The sequence below is a fragment of the Tyto alba genome, unplaced genomic scaffold (assembly GCF_018691265.1).
Source record: "Tyto alba isolate M040663 unplaced genomic scaffold, T.alba_DEE_v4.0 Super-Scaffold_26, whole genome shotgun sequence".
Lineage (NCBI taxonomy): Eukaryota > Metazoa > Chordata > Aves > Strigiformes > Tytonidae > Tyto > Tyto alba.
The window spans coordinates 3,884,428-3,906,713 of NW_024881300.1; the positions used below are offsets into that span (position 1 = coordinate 3,884,428).

The following is a 22,286-nucleotide window of genomic DNA, read 5'->3' on the forward strand; positions in this document are numbered from 1 at the left end:
CCTAAGTGTGCTGATGAGCAAGACAAGGTTTCCTTGGTTCACTCCTGTATCTCCACTGCTCCTGTGGACACACACCTTCTGAGCCTGGTGTTATCAATTCACGCTCACTCAGGGTAAAGCTATTTCTGATAGAGATACTCTGCAACAAGGGCACTGCAGTGTCTGCTTCACAGCTTCCTACATACCTCAGCGTGTTTACTAATTTTCAGAAGTATTTCTACTTTGGATGGTTAATACATTAGCATGAACAGTATCACAAATGAAGTCATGGGAGTGAGAGACAAGTAGAAGTAGAAAACTCTTCATTCACTTGGTAACTCCTACCACCTATATACACTGTAAGGTGTAAAACTGAAGCTGTTCTTGCCTCACTGAATTTAGTATTCAACAACATTTGTAATTCCTGCAGAAAGACATGTCAGAAAGATCTGTGTGTGAAGGCAGAATCTGGTAAAACAGATACACAGCCTATAGACAGGAGTTTAGAGAAATGATGGGGGGTGGCTCGGCATTGACATGGAAGGAGGAGGACACATCTTCCTCCTGAAATAAGGCAGAGGAAGAAAATGCAACAAATCACTCAAGGAAGTTAAGGCTAAGTCTAAATCTAGACTTGCCTTTTTCAAGACAGCTGCCACACCTTGTATATTTACGAGTGGAAGGGTGTCAGCATCCAACAAAGCCAAAGGGCTGTCCCAAAGACAGGTGCTTTAGTCACCATGCAAGTGTTGACTTGAAATGACCTCCTATTAAACCAAACTACAGGGTGTGCAAGTATGACTGACTGTAAAACTGATTGCAACACTGATCCTGGTGTAGGAATTAAATGTTACAAAATGCAGCGAAAGACCTTATGGAAGGGTAAAACATCATTTAAAGAAAGATGATTTCAGTCACTCACAGTCATTCTCTCATACCCCTGTACTCAAAAGACCCAAAATGTATATGTCCAAGTAGTCAGGCCAGGATCACTTGTGTTATGACACGAGGATCAAGGAATGATAGCTGTCAATTCCTCACTGCATCTCTTGGGTTCCCTTGGGTTGCATCAAAGCAGTTTTTGGACCGATTTTCTATGCCTTTTAGGAGTGAGTTATGATGATGGGATTTTTTTTTGGTCTCAGTCTTTTATTTCACCCTCTGTAAATTTTGGGCAAGGACACTGTCTGATGTCTTTGTTCCCTCCTTTTGAAGTATCTGTCCATCTTCCTGCTGAGCTAATAGAGACATGGCCTTTATGACTTACCATAAACTTGTTGCTATCTTCCTGTTACCAGAAGGCAGGTCTTCTGCTGCTAAGGCATTTCTGCTCTAGGCAGCTCAGGTCCCAGGCCTTTTGGTCTTGATGTAAGCACCAGTTTGATTACTCTTATTTGTGCCCTTGATTGTCTCATATGTGCCATTTTTGTAACCATTGCCTTATTGATTCTACTCAAGAGACATTTCCATACTCAATTCAAACCAATCTTAATTTTTCTTTTACAGATCTCAGTGCTGTTCTGGCATCTGGGAATATCTTTGCACCTCACTAAAAACCTCTCCATCTTATTCTTCTCCTGGAAAAGCCTGCTAAGCACATAATTGCTATTCCTCCTGCTCTGCAAACCCAGGCTCTTTAGATAACGAATCAAGTGTAGCGTATGTTGGTTATTTCTTTAGCTGTCTCCTTTTGGGAGATCAGGACCATTCACATTCAAAACCAAAGTAAATTAAACTCTTTGCCTTTGTAAGGTGGTTTTCACATTGAGTGCCTGGTCCTTACAGCAACAGACATGAGGAACCTTGACACACTGAAGAGTCCCTTAGCATTGCATTACAGTTGATGATACCCTGCTATTAATCGGGTCAGTGTAAGGATTTCTAAGTGCTGTTTTGTTAGAAGGGTAATCGGCCTCTTTCTCCAACAAAGAATGACTTAACAGCATGACATTGAACAGCAATTCAGGAACATGACCATGTGTAGCCACAACAGAATTCTACTAGTCATTACCCAAGGCAAATTCAAGAAATAACAGAACCAACTACAAGTCCGAACTGCCAATAAAATGCCAGCAAGTTTATTACAATACAAAGTGCATGCTATATACCTGCTTCCTTCACATGTTTTGTATCCAAAGCTGACTAGAAATGAAAAAGGAAGTTGTTATAATTGAAACTACTAATAAAAGCAGCACTGCACCTTTTTCACTTATACATGAGGTGAAAAAGATCATTATCCATACTCCAGAAGCCATTTTGTTATCACTGTAGAGAATTTTTAAAATATGCATAATCTGTATTCCAAGAAAATATTCTTTACTTCTTTCAGAAAAAAAACCACCAGAAGTAAACTATATTAAAGACCAGAAATAATATCCGTAGCATTATGTTTGTCTAAGACTTCTTGAGGGCTTGCACTGGCAACTTGGCAAAAACCACGAATTGGATATGAGTTTGCACACTGGTTGTTTAAAAGAAACAATCCTTTCCAGAAATCTAATATTTGCTTAAACATCTTTTATTTGATTGAACAGAATTCTCTGTTTGCTTCTGATTCTTGCCGTCTAAGTAGTGTTTGTATTGGCTCAAATACCCCCCAAACACGATTGTGCTGAGCTAGACACACTAGTAGAAAACCAGCAAGTTTCAAAGAAAGATGTGAAGACAAACAAAGTGTTGGCACAGATCTACACTGTAGGCAGAAGCCCATGTCAGCACTTTCCCCATTGTTAATGTGTTTCATTCAGGAATTTACCAAGTTCAAAATATTAACACAATCATAATCAGTCATACCTTTCAGAAACATGCTGTCTTAACTCTACCACCTCTCAGAATTTTACCAGCCATCCTAATTTTTGCATCTGAATTTGCACCAATACAAATTATCCCTGAGACCCAGAATCTAACCTTAATGACAATGAGAATAGTGAAATACAGACACTTGCAGAAGCCTCCTAGACAAGAAAGAAGGTAAAAGATTTAATAAGATGCTTATGTATACAAAAAAAGAATATTTGAGTCAATTCTCAGTGATTTGCTTTAATCATTTTCCTTGTTACTGAGTGTATAGACAGCATCTGCTGCCCACTTCATTTTTTCCTGCATATGTCAGTATGACATCTCTTCTTGAATTCCCAAAAATTCTCTTTGTCTTTGGAAAATATTATAATATAGATCTGTGACATTTCTTTCCTTCCAACCCCCAAACATCACAGACCACCAGGTATTCAGCTTTAGATAGGTTATGTTCATATGCACAATTTTGAACTTGTCCCCAAGGCCAGAAGGGAATCAACTGGTGAGAAGTCAGGCCTACCCAGAAACCTACATAAGCTAATGCATTGATAAAAACTAACATATACAGAGGTATAAGGAACTTAGGAAGACTAGAGCGAGACATTTTGGTTTAGTTTGCCACAAGTAGTCTGATTCTATAAAGTTCCCATTCTGAACAGCACACTTGGTCAGTTTTAAGCTTCATTAGAGAATACAGATTTTTTTAAAGAAGCTGGGATTTTATTTTTTTTTTTCCCTAATAGTTCTTCTATCTGTACCATAAGGATTTCCGGTGCTCCTTGACACAACAGCTCTACCCTTCTAAGTTTTCCTACATCAGTGGGAATACTGGCCATTGTTTAAACATGACTTTATTTTCAAAAAGCAGCACTAAAATAAAATCATACAGCATCAATATGATCTTCCTTCACTGTGTACAGATCAAGATAATTGTTTAGGTTTTTTTAAACAAACATCAACCCTTAAACCTCAACTCAGTAGGCAAAAAGCAAGTTTAATCCCTTTTGGGTCTAGTACAATTGTGACTGACCTGTAACAATACTTACATGTTGCAGCTGACCTGAGAGGTGCACAGTCATAAACATGTATTTATCTAAAGAGCTGAGTGTGCAATTGAAGGAGGGGTTTGTTTGTTTGGGTTTTTTTCTAAATAGCAACACTGGGTTATGTAATAATATTTCTTCAGAGTAACATTTTAAATATAGAAGATACCATAAATATGCCAGGCATCCAGTTCAATTTATAGCCCAGATTTGTTAAATGAGCCAGAGGAGGGGTTCCACTTCTAGACTGCCTGAAGAGGGTATTGATTTCTTACCTTTAGCAAATATATTTTTTTAAAAATCCTCTGTTGGACAAGTTAGCAGACTTTCAGTGTTTGTTAAGCAACACTTGTTAAACTCATGCTGTACTTGCACATAACCGCAATAGCACAATCCAACAGGCTTTCGAACCAGGGCTGCAAAGATACTTTCCCTTCCTTGCTATTCTCCCTGCTTCCTCAGCTCTTCACATTCACTTCCATATCGTTCCCCATGCTGCTGCTCACGAGCATTAGGACAGTAAACAAGACTTGAAATGGGTTCCTTAGTGTCTCTCAGGCTAAATTTGGTTATAATGCGGAACAGGGCCAGAAAAAAAGGAAGAGGGCAATTGGATTGTGGGAACACAGAAATGAAGGCTTACATGAATATCAACCTAGACGATCAAAGCCTAGCCATTCACCAAGGTAGGATATCCACAATTAATGGATCCTGTCACTGTCATCTCTCTTTATCTTCAAACCTTTAATCTGTATAATAGAGATAGTATTACTCTTCTGGCTCATGTTTTGCCTTAGCAAATCAATTCCTCCTTGTAAACCATCCATGTAATAGAGCTTCATAGTAAATTGTGAGGATCTAATGACTAACAAGCTGAATTGCAGAATTTCTGCTGAAAGATTTTTATTAGATTCTGGGAGTGAGAAGTTCTTAGCAAGAATGCTAGGACTTAAGGTATTTTGAGTTTTACTTGAGATTTACTCAGAGTTGGTGTTCTGGGTTAGACCACTGAAGAATTTTGAAATTGAAGCCAGGCAAAATATGGCATTAAAAAAAAAATAATAAAAGGCAGCACAGGAAGATGGAAAGGGGAGATACAATTTCATGTAGGATGAATATATGAGGGAAAGAGTTGAAAATACAATCCCTGTTGTGATGAAAACTGAGTAGGCTGAACCCTCAGGGACAGCTTATGTCTTGCACAAGTTCCCATAAGTTACAACAACTTCCCAGCACATTGCATGAGTGGTAGAACCTGACATTTTTTGCTGTGCAGAGAAATTGTTTGCACCCTCTGAGATAGAAAGCTAACAAGGTGGTTTTGATCTGCAGGCAGGATACTGTTCAGGTGATGAGAAGACTGGAGAAAAAGCAGAATTCATCATGCTGTTGTTGTAAGGCTACTTATGTTAGCATAATGCTCTCTTCTTAGTCTTACAAGATTCTAAGAGTGGCTAGGGCACAGTGACATGCTTGTCAAAGAAAGCAAAAGAAATCTTGTTTGTCATGTGGCATGAGTCAAACAGCAGCACTTCAAGGTTCTAGCCCACATATAATGAAAAGGCAAGCAGACCACTATTCGTCTGTTTAATAAGCAATTTCATCCAGTGTCACAACTTGTTTGGTATCCCAGTTGGGCAGGGTGTCAGGGAAGTTGCTGAGAAAAAACACAGGGTTTAGGAAGTTTCCTAGTTCAAAGTTACTGCCAAAAAGACATGACACTGCTATTGCTAGATCCAACTGATTACTGACAAAAGGGAGTCCATTTCTGGAAACACAAGTGTGTCCAGAAGAACTGAAACTGATGTCAGTCATTTAGTAATTTATTGAGGGGAATGTTGGTCTTTATCTAGTCTCATTAAGGTTTTACTCACTCATTTTCAGTGCTGAATTGTTCAAACATCAAAGGATGGGAAAACATCTGACTAATCATATTTGTAGAGAGACTTCACTTCAACCTATAAGAAACAATCTGAGAGTTCCTCTTAAGTGGGTGCATTAAAAAATGAACTGATGAGGGCTTAAGGGATATGTAAAGATTTTTTTTTTTTCCTTCATTTTATAATTATGGCTCTTTGGATCTGAGATGTGTATGCAATCCCACTAAAAGATACATCTGTAAAGCAAATGGTCTTCTTAGACATGGAGATGTAATGTACATAGATCACACATTTATTTTCTTTCCTTTAAATCCAGATTATCACATTAAAAACTAGATATGAGGAGGAAAACTGACTACAGCTAAGAACCAAGTAAGAAAGACCCAAATTTTAGCAAAGTTTCTTAATTAACATTAGAAAACAAATAAAATTAACAAGCTTAATATAATGAATTGTCCAGAACTGAGTTTTGACTGTCAGTGCATGTAAAAATAAATGCTTGATCTGCTGCTTGGCTGGTACCACTTTCCAAAGAAAGAGATAGATAGCCTACAAATACAACTATATTGTGCACAGACACTTACTATCCCACCCCTTGGGCATGTTAAGTTAAAAAGTATTGCTTGGCGATTCCTGTAAGGACGTAGTTCCCTTCTAGGCTGAGAGACACGGGCAGTTGGGAACGGTTAGTCATGGGGAAACAGTTTAATCAGCAGCATCGTGAGTAGCATTGTGTCAGGCTGTGTCAAACATGTCAGTGCAAAAATATAATTAGAGGAAAATTAAGGTTGGAAGGGACTTCTGAAGGTTATTCTAATCCTTTTGTTCAAATCATAGCTAGGTTCAAACTTAGATCAGGACAGTTATTCTGATAGTTCTACTGGACAAATAATACAAGGAAAACATAAAATGACTATTTCAATAAAATTCCACTGTTTCATTTAATCAATTTCTGGGATTATCACCGGGTGACGGGTGTTTTGAACAGGGGACAGTGAACTAACCTGTCATGTTTTAAACTGCAAAATTATATTTTAGAAATGTTTATGCACTTGTTAGAAAGGGGAAGCTTGCCAAAGACTGCCTGGGCATAGTACTGCAAGGAAATGGATTTAGTGGAACAACTGTTTTTTTAAAATTAATATGCTATAAACAGATTGAGGTACTTTAAATATTGCTACCATGCTACATTGCAAATATGTTACTAGAATAACACTCTTAAGAGTTTCTTCACCATATAGTGAAAATAATTTGGCTATTAGTGTTTGGCAGCTGGAAGTGAAACTGCTCAGATTACAAGCTGAAGAAGTGGTAGAAAAGGCATACTGCTATCATGTGACATAAAAATAATTCTTTTGCTGAAAACAAATCTATGAGCTTTCATGTGGCAGATAAGTTGGTCTCATGATTTTCTGTTAACGGATATACCATTATGAGGCAATTTCAACTCTTCTGCTTGGACCTCATCCTAACATAACTTGTGAAAACAGTTTTGCTGTGTTTGTGGGCTGCAAAGATGCCTTGATTAGCTGGAGAAAGCAATTCTCTCAAAGCTTCTATCTTACTCTATTTTACTGGATATTTTCTCATTTTGACAAGCTGCTGGACAGTATTGATTTTTTTCTGTTGTGCTTACAGATTACTGTTCTCAGATAACATAGAAAGGCTAACAATTTTTGAAATGTAAGTTCTGTTTAAATGTGTGTTTAAATTCTCGTTTTATCTGCTTTAGAGTTGTCTTCTTGATGTTTCTATAACCTTGTATGGGAGATAGTATTACATGATGATAAACAATAACCTAGCAAACTTCCTAAACTATAAAAGCAGCCTAACATTGTTCAGAACCTGAATCAGAGAACTAGAACTTGGATAAAGTTTGTGACTGGATCTGTGTTTTTTCACGGGGTGACCCCTAATAATTTGATCAACTGATACTCGGCAGCAGTGTCTAGCAAGAGCCCCGGCCATTGTGTGGTCTGTTTTTCACTCAGTAACAGACCTCAAAATGTGCCAAACACCGGCACTCTGTATCAGGATATATTGCACATAGCAAACTTTTTGCTATGCCCACGTGAAGTACATCCAGCTAATACGGAGGGGAACCAGGGCAGCAGAGCTATAGCAATAGTTGCAGTAATATTGTGGTTGGATACCACACAACATGTTAAATATGTAGCAACTCAAGCCAGGAAAACAGCAATGACAAAAGTTGTCACACATTTGCTATGCATGGAAAGAACAGATATTAGAGAGATACCATTCAATACCACTGAGGACGAAATGCTTCTCACACAGATAGTCATAACAAGACACAAAGCTACCAAGAAATAACACATGCATTTAAAACTGCCTTTCATATAATACCAAATAATGGCATATTTAAATGGTACTTTACTCTTAATGGTTTAAGCACAGAATAGGACACACAACACACAGAGATACAAAGCTCTACCAGACAGAGGACAACCTATGGTTTAAGGATTACAAAGTAATTGCATCACATGAGGATTTCTATGATTGTGGAGCATCTGGAGTAAATGAAGGAAGAATGACACAGTGACCTTTGGAACACAGTCTTCTAAATGCTAGAGCGCAGACTGGCACGGAGGGGATTAAAAAAAGGCTAATTATTATTTTTGTGATTGGAATGTAAACTAAACTAATCCTCAATTTAAAAAAAAAAAAAAATTTTTGACAGTAGTTTAAGTATAGACAGCCAAGCTATCTTCCTTTTTACACTGTAGTGGGGTGAAACACACTTGAGATGAGGGATCTTAAACTTCCATGTAACTTGATTTCTTTCATTCTCTCTCTGCAGCACACTGCAGTTTAGTTGAACTCTTGAACTTCAGACCTAGTCTGTTCCTCTGTCTCAAAGAGGATATAAAAGAACTGAATGGAGAAGGTAACAGGGATGATGAAAACTGTGGAATGGTTTCTATACAGGGATTGATCATGTATGCAAGAACTTTTCCGTCTGGAAATAAGAAATGACTGACAGATGTAGGGTTTAATCAAATAAGGGCTATGGAAAGGATGAACATGGATCAACTATTCACTGTTTCTTCCCACATATGAACTGTGGGGAGCCAGATGAAGCTAAAAGGAGACCAGCAAACAAACAAAAGGACGTGGTCCTTCACACAGCATGTATCCAAGCTGCAGTGCTAAAACTTTACATGAGTTCAAGGGTAGGCTTAGGAATTCTACAGAGTAAGTGTCCACAAAACTTTATTAAACACACAGAAACCACACCTGGCTCAGGAAATCCCTCAGCTGTAACTGGCTAAATCCCAGAGAATATGTGGGGCAAGTATAGTCACATGTGGCTTGTTCTTCTATTATTCCCTAGGCACCTGCTTTTGGCTGCCATCAGAGGCAAAATACTGGGCTCAAATGATATTTTGGTCTGACTCAACACCAGAACATAAGAAATAAGAGTGCTTAAACCCAGATCATGTTATTAAGCTCAAGCGTCAAATGTAAGAATATTATGAGATCAGATGACTTTAGAGTCTATTAGCCTTACTTTCTATTAAAATCCATAGATAATTAGATTTTTAACTAAGAAAATGGTGCTAGCAGTTTCTGCCAGTGAATACACTTGCTTCATTTAATGTAGAAGTTACCATTATTCACAGCTATTTTTAATATTAAATAAAAATTCTGCAGAAGCAATAGATCACATTACAGAATGACAGAATATTATCTGTGCCTGAAGATTGTGTATCTTACAATTTTTCCATACAATATAGTGTGTATGTGTTTAGTGAATAGCTATTACTCTAGCTGTGTGCAACATCTCAGAATCAATCCTGACTACTTTTTATTTCAGATTAAGAATACTTGGACAAGATAATTCTGAAGAGCAGCATGGTACAATGTCCTAGCTTCTCTAACTATGCAGAACAACATACCAGGTATGCTAATTACTAAGTGACTGAGAGCGTAAGCGTTCCTCTGCAAGTTTCTTGAGCTAACACACCTAGGGTGGCTGCTACAAAGCAGGAGAAAATCCTCAAAATTAGTAGTCTTTCTACTTTTAGAACAGTTAACCAGCCTCCTGATGTAAGGCCACAAGACCAAGACTTCATGTCACACTAGGGCCCAGGCTAGTTGCTCAATGCTTGTGTATTAAAGGTATTAAATAAGACTTGGAAGCTGCTCAAATCTGCTGAGCAGTGTTGTTTCACAACATGAGATGGCAATTAGATCTGCTTTTCAGAGAGACTACAAGAACACACTAATGAAAACAACACTGAAGGAACAATTGTTAACATCATTGCCAAACTTTCCAAACTTTGTTACTTCAGATCCATAGCAAATTAAGTCAGATTCGAAGTTATTTTTGCTGCAGAGGGAGCTGCCCTTATTGCATTAATTACAGCAGAATGTAACGTTAGAAATGGACATATATCAAAACAGAACTAAGAGAGCTGGAAATATGAGTATTTAGAAAATAACATGATCTGCAAGACAGAAAAGACAATGTGATTTTTATCTATAAAGCTATCAATAAATTAGAAACAATATTGAAATTTAAGTCACAAGCATCTAACCTTCTTATGCAAAAGAATCGGTTCTATGGGTCTCACAGCCTGAATGCTTGCACCACGTGCAGAGAAAGGCCACACCTCCATGGCCTAGTCTTAGCCAGAAAACTAATAGATGGTTCCCCAGGGCCACCCTGTGTTGAAAATACATAACTACATGGACAGATCCTTTTACATAAGCGTGTGCCATAGGAGATAGTGTATGCCTGTTTTATGTGTGAAACAACGGCTACCATCTGTTGCTGCAGCATATGCACAGCAAAGTATGGGTTTGTTTTTTTAATCACAGGTCCTTGACTAAGAGATGCACTGCTCAAGACTTTCTTTCATTACACTGCTGAATAGCAAAAAGAGACATTGGTCCTATAGTAATATAATATTTACACAATCCCAGGAAATGATGTAGGAATGGCAGTAGGTTTGGCTAAAGAAAAATCAAGTACCATTTGGCATCAAATCATTCAAGCAGTATTTGTCATCAGTAATTTATTACTCAGAAGGAAGAGTATGTAAGCAATGTGTTTGATTTACCTAGTAGCAATTTTGATGCCAGATACGCTTGTGTAGATAAGCATTTTGGCTAGCAACAGTTTGTGTATATACAAACAGAAACTTAGTGATATCTGATTTACAACAGGCCAGAGTCTCACCTGAAATTGTAACAAATCTATACATTTACTCTTTGAAAGCCTGTACTATGAATAACAGGAAATTAAAACTATATAAATTCATAACAAAGTTGAGAAAAATAATTTTAGTTTTTTCCATAATATCTATGTAATTGTTATTCATATTCCTGCTAATATTCAGAATTATAAATATAGTTCTCCACTACCTTAATTAGCACCTCTGTTCTCATGAACCTGGTATGTCTGCACAAGGAAGATATTTCACCATATACTTGAATAGTTTCACAACTGCTGGAAACATGTTCTGATTGTCTGTGATCATTCTGTTAGGGTAAGAAAGGTACCAGTATGTAAGCATGTATCGATGCACATACAACAGGTGCCTTGTAAGCACTCCTTCTATCACAAGTTCTAAAGCAGTTTTCCCTGAACATAAAAAACAGGAAGTCTTTTCTCTGGCCGGTCATATAAAACTATTGTTATTTGCTACTGAGCTGGGTAAGGGATAGAATTTTGTAATGTTATTAGAAGACTGATTAACAACAATGCACATGGCACAGAATATTTCACACTCTCTATTTATAGTGCAAGGTACACATCTTCTATTACGTTCTGGAACTGAACCCAGGATAGCTCTTCATGAAGTTATTTTCTCTGGTGATAAAGAAGCACTGAGAGTGTTCTCATTTGTACTTGCTACCTCATGGGCTTCTGTCACAAACAGTGTTTGCAAGACCTTAGAGATATCTGGTACATGTCTTTTCCTACACTGCACTTTCCTTTGCAGTAGTTGCTGAGCAGAGACATTATTAGCTGCTGCACACCATCACAAGATCCCATTTATATAGGAGACCCTTCTGTAATCAAGAATGCAACATTTAGATCAGCTGTGAACTAGCCCATAATTCTCTGACCAAGGCACAGTGTGCCAATTTCACAGTCATTTGTGGCACCATTGAATTCAGTTTGTTATAAGACAGCTATACCAATCCTACAAATACTACCTTGTTTCAATGGCTGAAGAATTAGTAACTTCCTCTCTTCAGCATTATCAGACAAACAAGGTTATTAACATCAGTTTCCAGCATCTCAGCAGATACACAATATTTGGTGATCATTATTCTACAATCACTTAGCAGAGAAGCATCCAGGGGATCCTTCTGGAGGCAAAAGTTAGAGAGGATTTAAGAAGCCTTTTTTGGTACAGCTATTCATACAAGTTATGCAATACAGATTTCCCATGCATCAGCTGCTCTGTAAATTGTTACAGGCATGTTCTTACTGTGTGGAGGGGTGGATACACATAGAGCAGAGGCTGTAAGCTCAAAGGCTCTTGGCATACTGAAGTGAAATTCAGATTCTCAGAATAAATACACAAAAGCTAGAAATATCAATTATAATTTATATTTTATGGACCAAACTCAGCTGTCTGAAAATGCTTGATGATAGTGTAAATTACAGATCATCCACCAGAGGGAAGCTCATGCATGCATACAAAGGAAAATAATTCAAAGGATGAATGAAACATCCCCCCTTATATTTAAGCCAAAGCAAATTCTATTTAAAATGTTTCACAGCAATAGTATAGACTTCTTAAGCTTGGAAAGTTTTCAGAAGTTATTTTCTGATCTAAAAGTAACAGACAGAAAGTGTTTCTTCTTCCGGTGTTAATGACTGAATTGTTGCACTACATACACACAAAAAATTTTACAGATTTAGACCTTTTCTTTTAGGTTTGTTTTTTTTGGTTTGTTTTTTTTTTTTTTTTGAAACACAGGAATGCTACCTAATTTCACTGCTCTTAATAGAATTAGACCAGAGCTTATGTGGTCAGAAGTCCAACTGCATGTTCATACATTAAAAGCCCCACCCACATTTGGTCACTGGAGTAAGATACTAAGTTGTTTAGCATATTATTAAACATACTACACTGCTCCCCTTGTTACTGGAAATATTTGTTAGATTTCTCATAAAGTTTGTGCATTACTAGTGTAAATTTGACAAGTAACAGTCACTTTTAGAGAATATTAAAGACAGCTAACGATCTGAAGTTTTCATAATAATCCAACAGTCACACAGAGCTCTTCAGAAACATGCTCCCCAGCTCATGTTAACTCTAATAATCTGTGATATTAAGCCTAATAGTCTGTTTTCAGAGTCTTACTCAAGGAAGTCTTAGCATTTCAACACCTGTCTGGGATCTTTTTTGAAACAGAAATCCCAGGCTTTTGCTGCAGTTTTAAGATTAATTTGTTTTCTTGTTTAAATGACAGATAAAGCCAGAGGCAGCAGCCATCTGGCAAGCAAAGACTGGAGAAACATGTTTCTGAAAAATGTAAGAACAGATGCTTCAGAAGTTCCACCAGATCCATGCACCACTGGATTAGATCTATACTGATACTGATACTAACAGTTGTACAGACAACTGCTCTTTACCACCAAAAGTAAAGTTTTAAAGAGGTAAATTTACAGAGGTGTCACCCAATGCTACAGGAACATACAGGTTCTTTTGGGGATCCTTGGTAGAGTAAAGACTGGACACAGGGTTGTAGTTACAATTAGAGCTATATTATGACATAAAAATTTTAATTATCAGCAAATCTTATTGTTGTCTACGATTTCTAGCAGTTAGCATAGCTTGTTACACAGAATTTTTAGCAAAATTTGTAGTAATCAGTATAGTTTGCTTATTTCCTAGAGTCTTTAGTTTCCTAGGCTTCTAGTCACCTGAGCCCTCTGCAGATCAGTTAAAATTCTAGATAATCAGCATGTGATACAATAATCATAAACTAGATTCAGACTATCTAAAATAACCTGCCTGTCCCTGTAGCATCAGGTGACAAGAGGTACTGAGCATATCTCCTTGAATTTTTTTTTCCCCTCAATAAAAATTTGCAACTTAATTCAATCTAGATATGCCACTGGCAATAAATTAATAAAGAGCCCTTTCAGAGTTACTTCTGGGGAAATATGATGTGTGTAAAGGTGATTTAATTAGAGGAAGAGACATTGCCCATCACTTCCTTTCATTAGTTGATTGTCACAAGTGGTTTTCAGAAATTCCCTTTAGAATACAAACAACTGGTTTGGGTTTTTCCTCTACCCAATCTGTATTAGACGTAGTTAAAAATAAAAGAAACTGGAATCGTGTACCAGTTTTAATCCAAATTAGATCTTTATTACACAAATAGTGTTTTGAAGATATAATACTTGACTTCAGTGGAGTTATTCTGGATTTGCTTTTGATCTTATTATATTCTTATAAGATCAAAAACATCTAAGCTGATTTGGGGATGGTGGTGTTGCAATCCCTTTTCCATGGTGAAAGATACTTTTCAACTTAATATTATGTGCTACGTTTGCCAGGGTTGTAAAATTTACCTCAACACTTAGGGAAATAATCTGTATCACACAGTCTTAAGCGTGCTATATATAACTTTTCTGTGCATCTTTTTATGGAAAATACCCTTCCAGTTTCACTTATGTGACTCGTGAACATTTCTGTTGGTGCTGCTGGTTTAGTTCCTCCTTTAACTTTTAGAAATTATGAACTTCAAAAGATGATGTTTTGACATCAAAATAACAAAATACTTTCATATTCTTTGGCCAGACATTGAAGAACTTAGGATTCACACAGGATTTGAATACTGCACCGACTACCAAGTTTCCTAGGAGATAAAGTCATAGCCCATTGCTGGTGCAGCAGGAGGACAACATAATATATTTTCTCTCTGACATGAAGCATTTTCTCCTATAACCATATATCCAGATTATTCTGATGGTTACTGTTTGGATAAAGGACCACACTTTCCCAGAGCATTAGAAATACAAATCCCACACATTTTATTGTACCAGTACAGTCTCACTATAGAACACATGTTGATTTCCTTCATGCCAGCATATTTCTAAAGCATGATTCACTCTTTTCTGCTGAATTTAAAAAGATTACATGAAGGTAGTAAGCACAATTTTTTATGCTTTGGAATGTAATTTCATGTCAAATATATAATGCACATTTGTGGTTTATCTGCCACCCATCTTTTTTTGGCTTGTAGAAAATAAAATGTTGAGTTATTCATACAAACAGGAGTATATAGCATTAAGAGGGTTTCTTTCTCCTCATAGCTGTTGGTTAGATCAATAACTTTAACAAAGTAGCAAGCTTCTTTAAATAGGGACACTTCTGAAAGACCACCGACATGTTTTAAATGCTGCTGAAGTACAGTGGATGTAAAACTAAAATCAAAGTCAGACGCTACACTGTATTTTTACTTTTGCTTTGTATGCAAAAATGCACACTGTCTTCCTAAACAACAGGAACTGCCATATGTGGTCAAATGTCTGTAAGAGTGAGCATTAGGATGTGAGCTCATATGACATACTGGTCTACAGAGTATCAGTTAGAGAATTTTCTCTCTCATGGTTCACTAACACCTTCAGAATTAAAGCAGAGTGCAAAGCACCAAGGATATTGGCAATCAAGAACAACTGAAGAATTTCCAGAATGAGTCAAGCTGAGGAAAGCAGTGTCCACTCGACGTGGAATATTGTGAGGTCAGTAGTCTGCATGATACTGAGCTTGTCATTTATTATCGGGACCCCTGGAAATTGCATCATCATATGGACTGTTTGTACAAAAATGAAGCAAATATCTCCTTCAGTCCTGCTGATCTTGAACCTGGCCATTGCAGATGTCCTCGTACTGATTACTTTACCAATTTGGATTTACTCGTTTGCTGACTCATGGGTTTTTGGCATCATCTTCTGCAAAATACTGGTTTTCATTATTTACTGCAGCATGTATGCTAGTATATTTCTAATTACAGCATTGAGCTTGGAGCGGTTAATGGCTGTGTTTTACCCTTTCACAATTCAAAGATACAAAACAAAAGAAAAGATTTCTTTAGTCATGTTCCTCATTTGGTTCCTGTCTATTACTTTCGGCATTTCTGTCATTCCATTTCAAGAGACAGAAGAAATGAATGGTGGACTACTGTGCACATGTCGCAACTACTCTTCTAATAGACAGAAGGTGTCATATCTTTTGCTGGAAACTCTTGCAGGTTTTGTAATCCCTTTTTTAATTATTTGCACTTGTTACATGTGTGTTGCGAGAAGAATAAGCAGAATGACTTACCAATCTAAGCAGCGATCGGAACGGCTCATTGCCAGCATTGTGGTGGCATTCATTTTATGCTGGTTCCCTCATCATCTCTTTAACATCCTAGATATTATTTCAATCCAGATAGAACACTCTAATGAGGAAATGTCTTTGGCACTGGATGAAATTGTAGACAGAGGAGTGTACATCTCTGGAGCACTTGTATTCATCAGTAGCTGTATTAACCCTCTGCTTTATGCTTTTGCTGCACGAAGATTTCAGAATCACCTGAGGTTTGCCAAGATATCAAAGCTGTTTGAACAGATGAGTCAGACTGTAACAGAGGAAGACAAGAAAAAAAGTTTGGTTGTAACCAAACAAGAAGATACTTTAGTAAGCACAGAAAATCTCTAACAAGGAACATAGACTTAGTGAATAATGTGATTCTGTGTCATTCCTTCAGTTTTTTTTTCTCCTCATACTCGCAGCTTCATTTACTAAGCAGTCCAAGTAAAGCTAGAGACAGGTAAATGTTATTTGGGTTTGGTTTGTGAGTTATAAAAGAATTGTCGTTGGCAACCTAGTTCAGTTCCTAAGTTACTATCCACGTCATGAAATCAGCATCATTTCACTGGTGCTGAGAATCTCAGCAAGGTGGCTAGAATCTCAAAGTGTAAAGAATACAGTATTTTTGCTTTCCATTAAAATTATTTGTGATTTCTAGAAAGTCTGTATGAAGAAAACAGAAAAGGACTGTATGTGGAAAACAGAAGCTTTGCAAGTGTAAAACTAAGTTTTCCTTTGGAAAAAAATGTTAGCTGCTCAAAAGTCCTTATATAATTTAAAGTTTTAAGAGATCATACTTAAATTCTTGATACGGGTAATGGTTTTAAAGTATATTAAATACACATAAAACCTCTGTGTAGATGAAAAATATATAGCTATTTTTATTCATTGATTTATTTAGGTTTGAAAGTAATGAGGGTTGTATACACGGTCAAGCTCATTTACTGAATTATCTTGTGCTAATAGGTTTTAACAAGTAAAATGTGAAGTGTGACGGGCCTCCAGAAAAAAACAGGAGGTTTCTGTGTTGTGTGGCAAACACAGTTAGAGACTTCATGCTCTATTTGATGTCAAATGCATTGCATACTTCAGTGCCAATTAAACTATTGATATATTAAATATACATCCTATGAGTATCCTCAAAAAGCTTGATTCAGTCAGGCTTCCAAGATATCTATTAAATTATGGGGGGATTGGATCAGGCTCTGCTGGGAGGGAAGGAGAGATCCTTGATGACATTTTTTATGTGTAAGAAAATTATGGTACCAGTACAAAGTGTCTAATATCATAAGAACTTCACCTTGCAAATAAAGCCATTATTTTTTTCTTCTGCTGTGGAATAGAGTGGACTTTGCCATAACAAGCCAATAAATTTAGCACTTGCAAGGACCTTATTTTAGTTTTGTGAATGTGTGGAAAAACTGCATAGCATCAAGTGTTTGCTTTTGAAGTTTTTTTCATTTCAATTATGCCTCACATTTTTTGTACTTACTCTTGCTTATTTTTAAGTCAGTAACTTGTAATAAGATCAAGATAACTACTGATTACTAAGAAAGGTATTGTAATCTCCTGTACATTCTAGGTAGCTGATAAATAGCTATGTTGCTCATCTTTACAAAGAAATGACAAATATTACCTAGAACTTAATTTTCAAAATCTGATTATGTAACAAACAAGGATATTTGAGTTGTATTAATTTAGCTTGTAAACGGAAATAAACCTGGGGAAGTAAAATCCTTACCTGTTAATGGAAGAATATTTCTCTAAGCTTCACATATGTATTTGTTATTCCTGCTTGTTATGAAAAAGTAATTTTTTCTACTCAACAGAAGAAATTCCACATCACGGAGGGCTTTCTATCAATGGGACTCCTTCACTGAAATTAAAATAAATAAAACTTTAGCAAGACCCTGTTTGCATTAAAGAATAAGCAGCAGATGAAATCCATTAGACTTTACCCCATCTACCTACCACTCTTTTTTCACACCACTAATGGCTTTTTAATTGCTATTAGTATATTCAGGATAGCAATGTGGCATTATCTCACAATAAAGGCAGCAACTTTAGTTATCTGCTGCACAAAAAAGTGAAGCTGTATTTTGCAATATGCTCTTGAGACAGGAGTCACTATTCAACAACACAGAACAGATGAGGAGATAATAAGCACATGAGCACTGCAATTGAGCTAGAGTTCCAGGCCACAAGGAGCCAAGCATTTCACAACTTACAAGTTGGGAAAAGACAAAGACCCAGACAAATTTTAGTACAAGCTATCTGACTGGAATTTTCCTTTCTATCAGTTTGTGCCCTATACCTAGGTATAACCAAACTTCTGGTTAGGAATTGGGTTAAACCCCTAACCATCTCTCTGTGTGCATCACCTACCTCATGAATGAAGCAGTCTTTTTTTGTGCCATTTGCTATTCAAACAACGTTTTGGGCCATTGACTTCATGTTAAGTATCCTGTGCTCAGCTATGTCTAACCCAGGACAGGCTATAAAGGGATTGGTGGCCAGATAAATAGTCTGTGAAATACTGCCTACAGCAGTGGTGTTTGTTTTTTTGTTTGTTTTAAATCAATGGATAAGGAATAGTGAGTCAGACCTTTTTTCTTTTCTTTTTATCCTGTCACTGACAAGTGAACTTTGCTGCTTGGGCTGCATCCTGCCCAGCATCCAGGAATCTTAAAAAAGGAATTAGTGACATCCACAGATCAGTAAATACATTCTAGGGAATAATGAATTCAGTTAAGGCAGTTTTGAACTGAAAGCTGTTACTCTGAGGATTCAGACTCATTTACTACTCGGTGCTGCGCCTCCACTGAAATTACAGTACTTCAGATAGAAACCTAAACTAAGTTAGCTAAACAACATTTCTTATGGTCAACAAACCAAAGGGAAGCACATTAGCTATATTTTACCTCTGTGCTTTGACAGCAGATAGCATGAATTTTCTGCCTCAATGTTGAGTTCCCCCATTTTCTCCACTTTTTTACTCAACTGCAGTAGTGAAGTACTTGTAAAACATGTAGTCCATCAAGGAGCTAGAATAGTCCTCATATGTTCATATTAGTGGTCTTGGACAGCTGTCTCCAGTAGTCAGTCATCTTTAAGAAGTATGTTTCTTTTGAAGGCTGTTGGAGGAGTGGTAAAAGATGCTAAAACAGCAACTTTAACTAATTTCACTTTTCTACAGAGCAAATAGAGTTAATTCTTGCAAACGTTGGTATGCACAGACAAATAAACTCTATTTTTGGCAACACAGCCATGATATAACTTGGTCAATAAGAGTCAATGTAGAAGTCTAAGCTGATGACAAGTTTGTCTGCTTCTTCCTTTAACAGGTTTATCAATTTAGTGAGATTTACCACTTCGTCGATGCTAACATGCTCTTGTCACAAGACTACAGGGATTCCAATAGGCCCATTCAGCCAGTAGACAGAGGACATTCTTATTTCCTAAAGTACTAAATCCCAGCCAAACCTAAGACCTAGCACAGATTTGGTCCAAAATACTGCATCCTGTGATAGTGATACTTCATGGTTCTTATTGACTACATTACGTATCCATCTTATAGATGTATTGGAAGATTAATAGAAAGCAAAGACATTCCTTGATTGTTCAAGCTAGTTCAAAGCAGTGACCCGAAGGTGAGAGCAGTCTTACTAGTAACTCTTGAGACACTCAGACCCTTCTGAGAAAAAAAGATGTTTCGTCTTATTTGAGTTCCTCTTATTTTTCTTACTTCCTAACTTTTCTGTCCTTGTTTATGAAGTCTGTCTCTGTGGTTTCAGTGTCCAGCTATTTCTCATGACACAGCAAGGAAGAAGGCATGAAAGGGCCATTTCAGTCACCTGAGTCAAATCACCTCAGTTACACTGAAGTACAGGGAACATTATGTGGAATCAGTGCAACACTGCTTAGAACACCAAGTACTAGGAGGTAACTAGATGGTTTGAATTTCTCATGTTTGTAAAAATTAATAATCTCTTAACATTGATCTCTAACATTAAAGTCTTACCCAGCCTGAAGCTTGCTGTGAACATTCCATGGGTATACATCAGGAATTTATCACATTTAATGTAGTAGGATCACACTGCATAAAGTGAATTCATGCTGTATTAACATAGTGAAGGAGAGCCTGAATTATTTTTAGTTCATACACAGCCAATATACAAGAAGGATTAAAAAAGAACACAAAGAAAAAGTATCAGTCTTACACTTTTTGTTGCCTACTGACACCAAAAGTTTTCTGTAAGCATCATGGTAAAATAATTATTACAGAGGTCTGGATTAATACAGTGGAGCTTTGTGGATATTGAGGCAGCTTGTAATTTAAGAGGTAACACAAGGGAAATCAGAGATCCTTATTTGTAGACAGAAACAGGACAACTACATTATACTAAAGAATTTTTTTTTTTTTTTTGATTTAACAAAACCAGCAGAACATTGTGTAGGAAGAAGCAGAGCAAAAGTTAAGAGAGATTTTAAAGACAGTTAAGACTGCAGTTATGAAACGCTTAGGGTTACTATTGATGGGACTAAAACAAAGACTTGCATGCAGGACTTGGATGAAAGGAGTAAAAGAACTTGGAAGCTAACATGGCATGGAGACTACATAGGCATGCAGATTCTTTCACATACAAGCAAGAGTCTGATCCATAATATTTTAGAAGATGCAGAATGAGTGAATATTAACAATGGTGATGTTTTCCTCTGGTTGTATATATTACAACTCTTGTATTACTCCCTTTTCTGCATCTATAGGGAGAAGGGAAGAGTAAGGGAAAAAAGTATATTTGATTGGAGTGGAAAAGCAAGTGAGAAATAAGTCAGTTAAGATTATTCAGAAGAATGTGGCCTTGGCATGAAATTGGGAAGTTGAGCTATAAAAGCTGAGTATGCAGAGAGGGAAGTGAGAACTATTCTGTTGCAAGGCAGTTTCAAGTTTTTGCAAATGCTTTCTTGTCAGATCAGTTAATCACTAAAACAGTTATTAGAAAACTCCTCAACTAGATCTCTGTTGGTTGTTAATAGGTTAAAGAAAAAAAAATCAATAAAACATAGTTTCTTTAAAGATATATAACCCTGTCCTCTGAGAGGGTATCTTATGCTGCTCCTGTTAGCATTGAGTTGGGTGTGGCCAGGGCTATGATGATGGCCACTAGGATTTCAGAAATTTTACAACACTGTTTACAGAGCTAAGAATATTCTTGCACTGATAGGTATAGAGATAGTAGAACCGTATGGTATTATATTCCCTCCTGTCTTCTTTCCCCTTAAATCAATTATTTTGAAAGTCATGTTGGTGGTTCTTACTAAGGATTCAATATTTTAAACTAGATGCATTTAAATTGGAAGAAAGGTTCAGATTATGAGAAAATTAGTTTTATGGAATGTGTGAAGTCAGTGATTCAAGTGATTAAAATATTGGAAAGGATATTATAAAGTCTTACAGTACATGCTAAACAGTCACAACTTGTAAGTTATTAATATTATACATCTGCTACAACTGCAAAATCCACTTAATTTAATAGAAATCAACTACCTGAACTGCATTTTGATTGCAGAGGTAAGTGGTTACACTCCAGTTTTGGCTGCAATTGTATAGATACTAACAATGTATAAAACTAAGTGCATCACTGTTTCCACTGGCTATTAACTAGGAAACAGTGCTAGCAGTACTGAGACATCTAGAAACGTGGGCATCCATAATTACAATACACTGAAGTATATGTCCAGGTGGTCTTCAATCAGAGGGTTAGTAGTTTGGACCACTCTTAGTAGAACTTAAAGTGGAAAAGCTGACTTTCTGGTTTTGTGTAGCAGACCTGTTTGTGATGTAGTACATTACATAAAAAATGAAGGCCAAATACTTTCTTTTCAGAGGATTATTATTTTGAAGCACCGTTTATGGCCTGTCATTAACCTGGTAGTATCACCATAAAAGTGACAATAGGAAAACAGCTATGTGAAGATCACTTGTAGTCATTGACAACTCGTGCTATGGTAAGATGTGGCAGTGTAGACAATCTAAAAACATGTTGCAGATTCCATATCCTAAGTGTACTACATAACTTCAACAGTTATTGTAATATTAACATTCACTGTATGATTCCCTATTGAACTTAGTGAGTACTATCAGAAGCTTAAACGTCAGACACTTTTTTAAACATTGTAACTAATTATGTTTGCATCCATTTGTAGCCACGAACCTTCAGCTATGCTGTAAAAGGGAA

At 36.8% G+C, this 22,286-nt stretch overlaps 1 protein-coding gene across 1 annotated transcript; it reads left to right on the forward strand.

The window, feature by feature from the left end:
• Nucleotides 1–15,267: 15,267 nt before the first annotated feature.
• LOC104361875 (leukotriene B4 receptor 1) lies at nt 15,268–17,781 on the forward strand. The gene has a single exon (XM_032998538.2). The coding sequence runs from the start codon at nt 15,385–15,387 to the stop codon at nt 16,393–16,395; it is 1,011 nt and encodes a 336-aa protein (XP_032854429.1). The 5' UTR covers nt 15,268–15,384; the 3' UTR covers nt 16,396–17,781.
• The last annotated feature ends 4,505 nt before the right edge of the window (nt 17,782–22,286 follow it).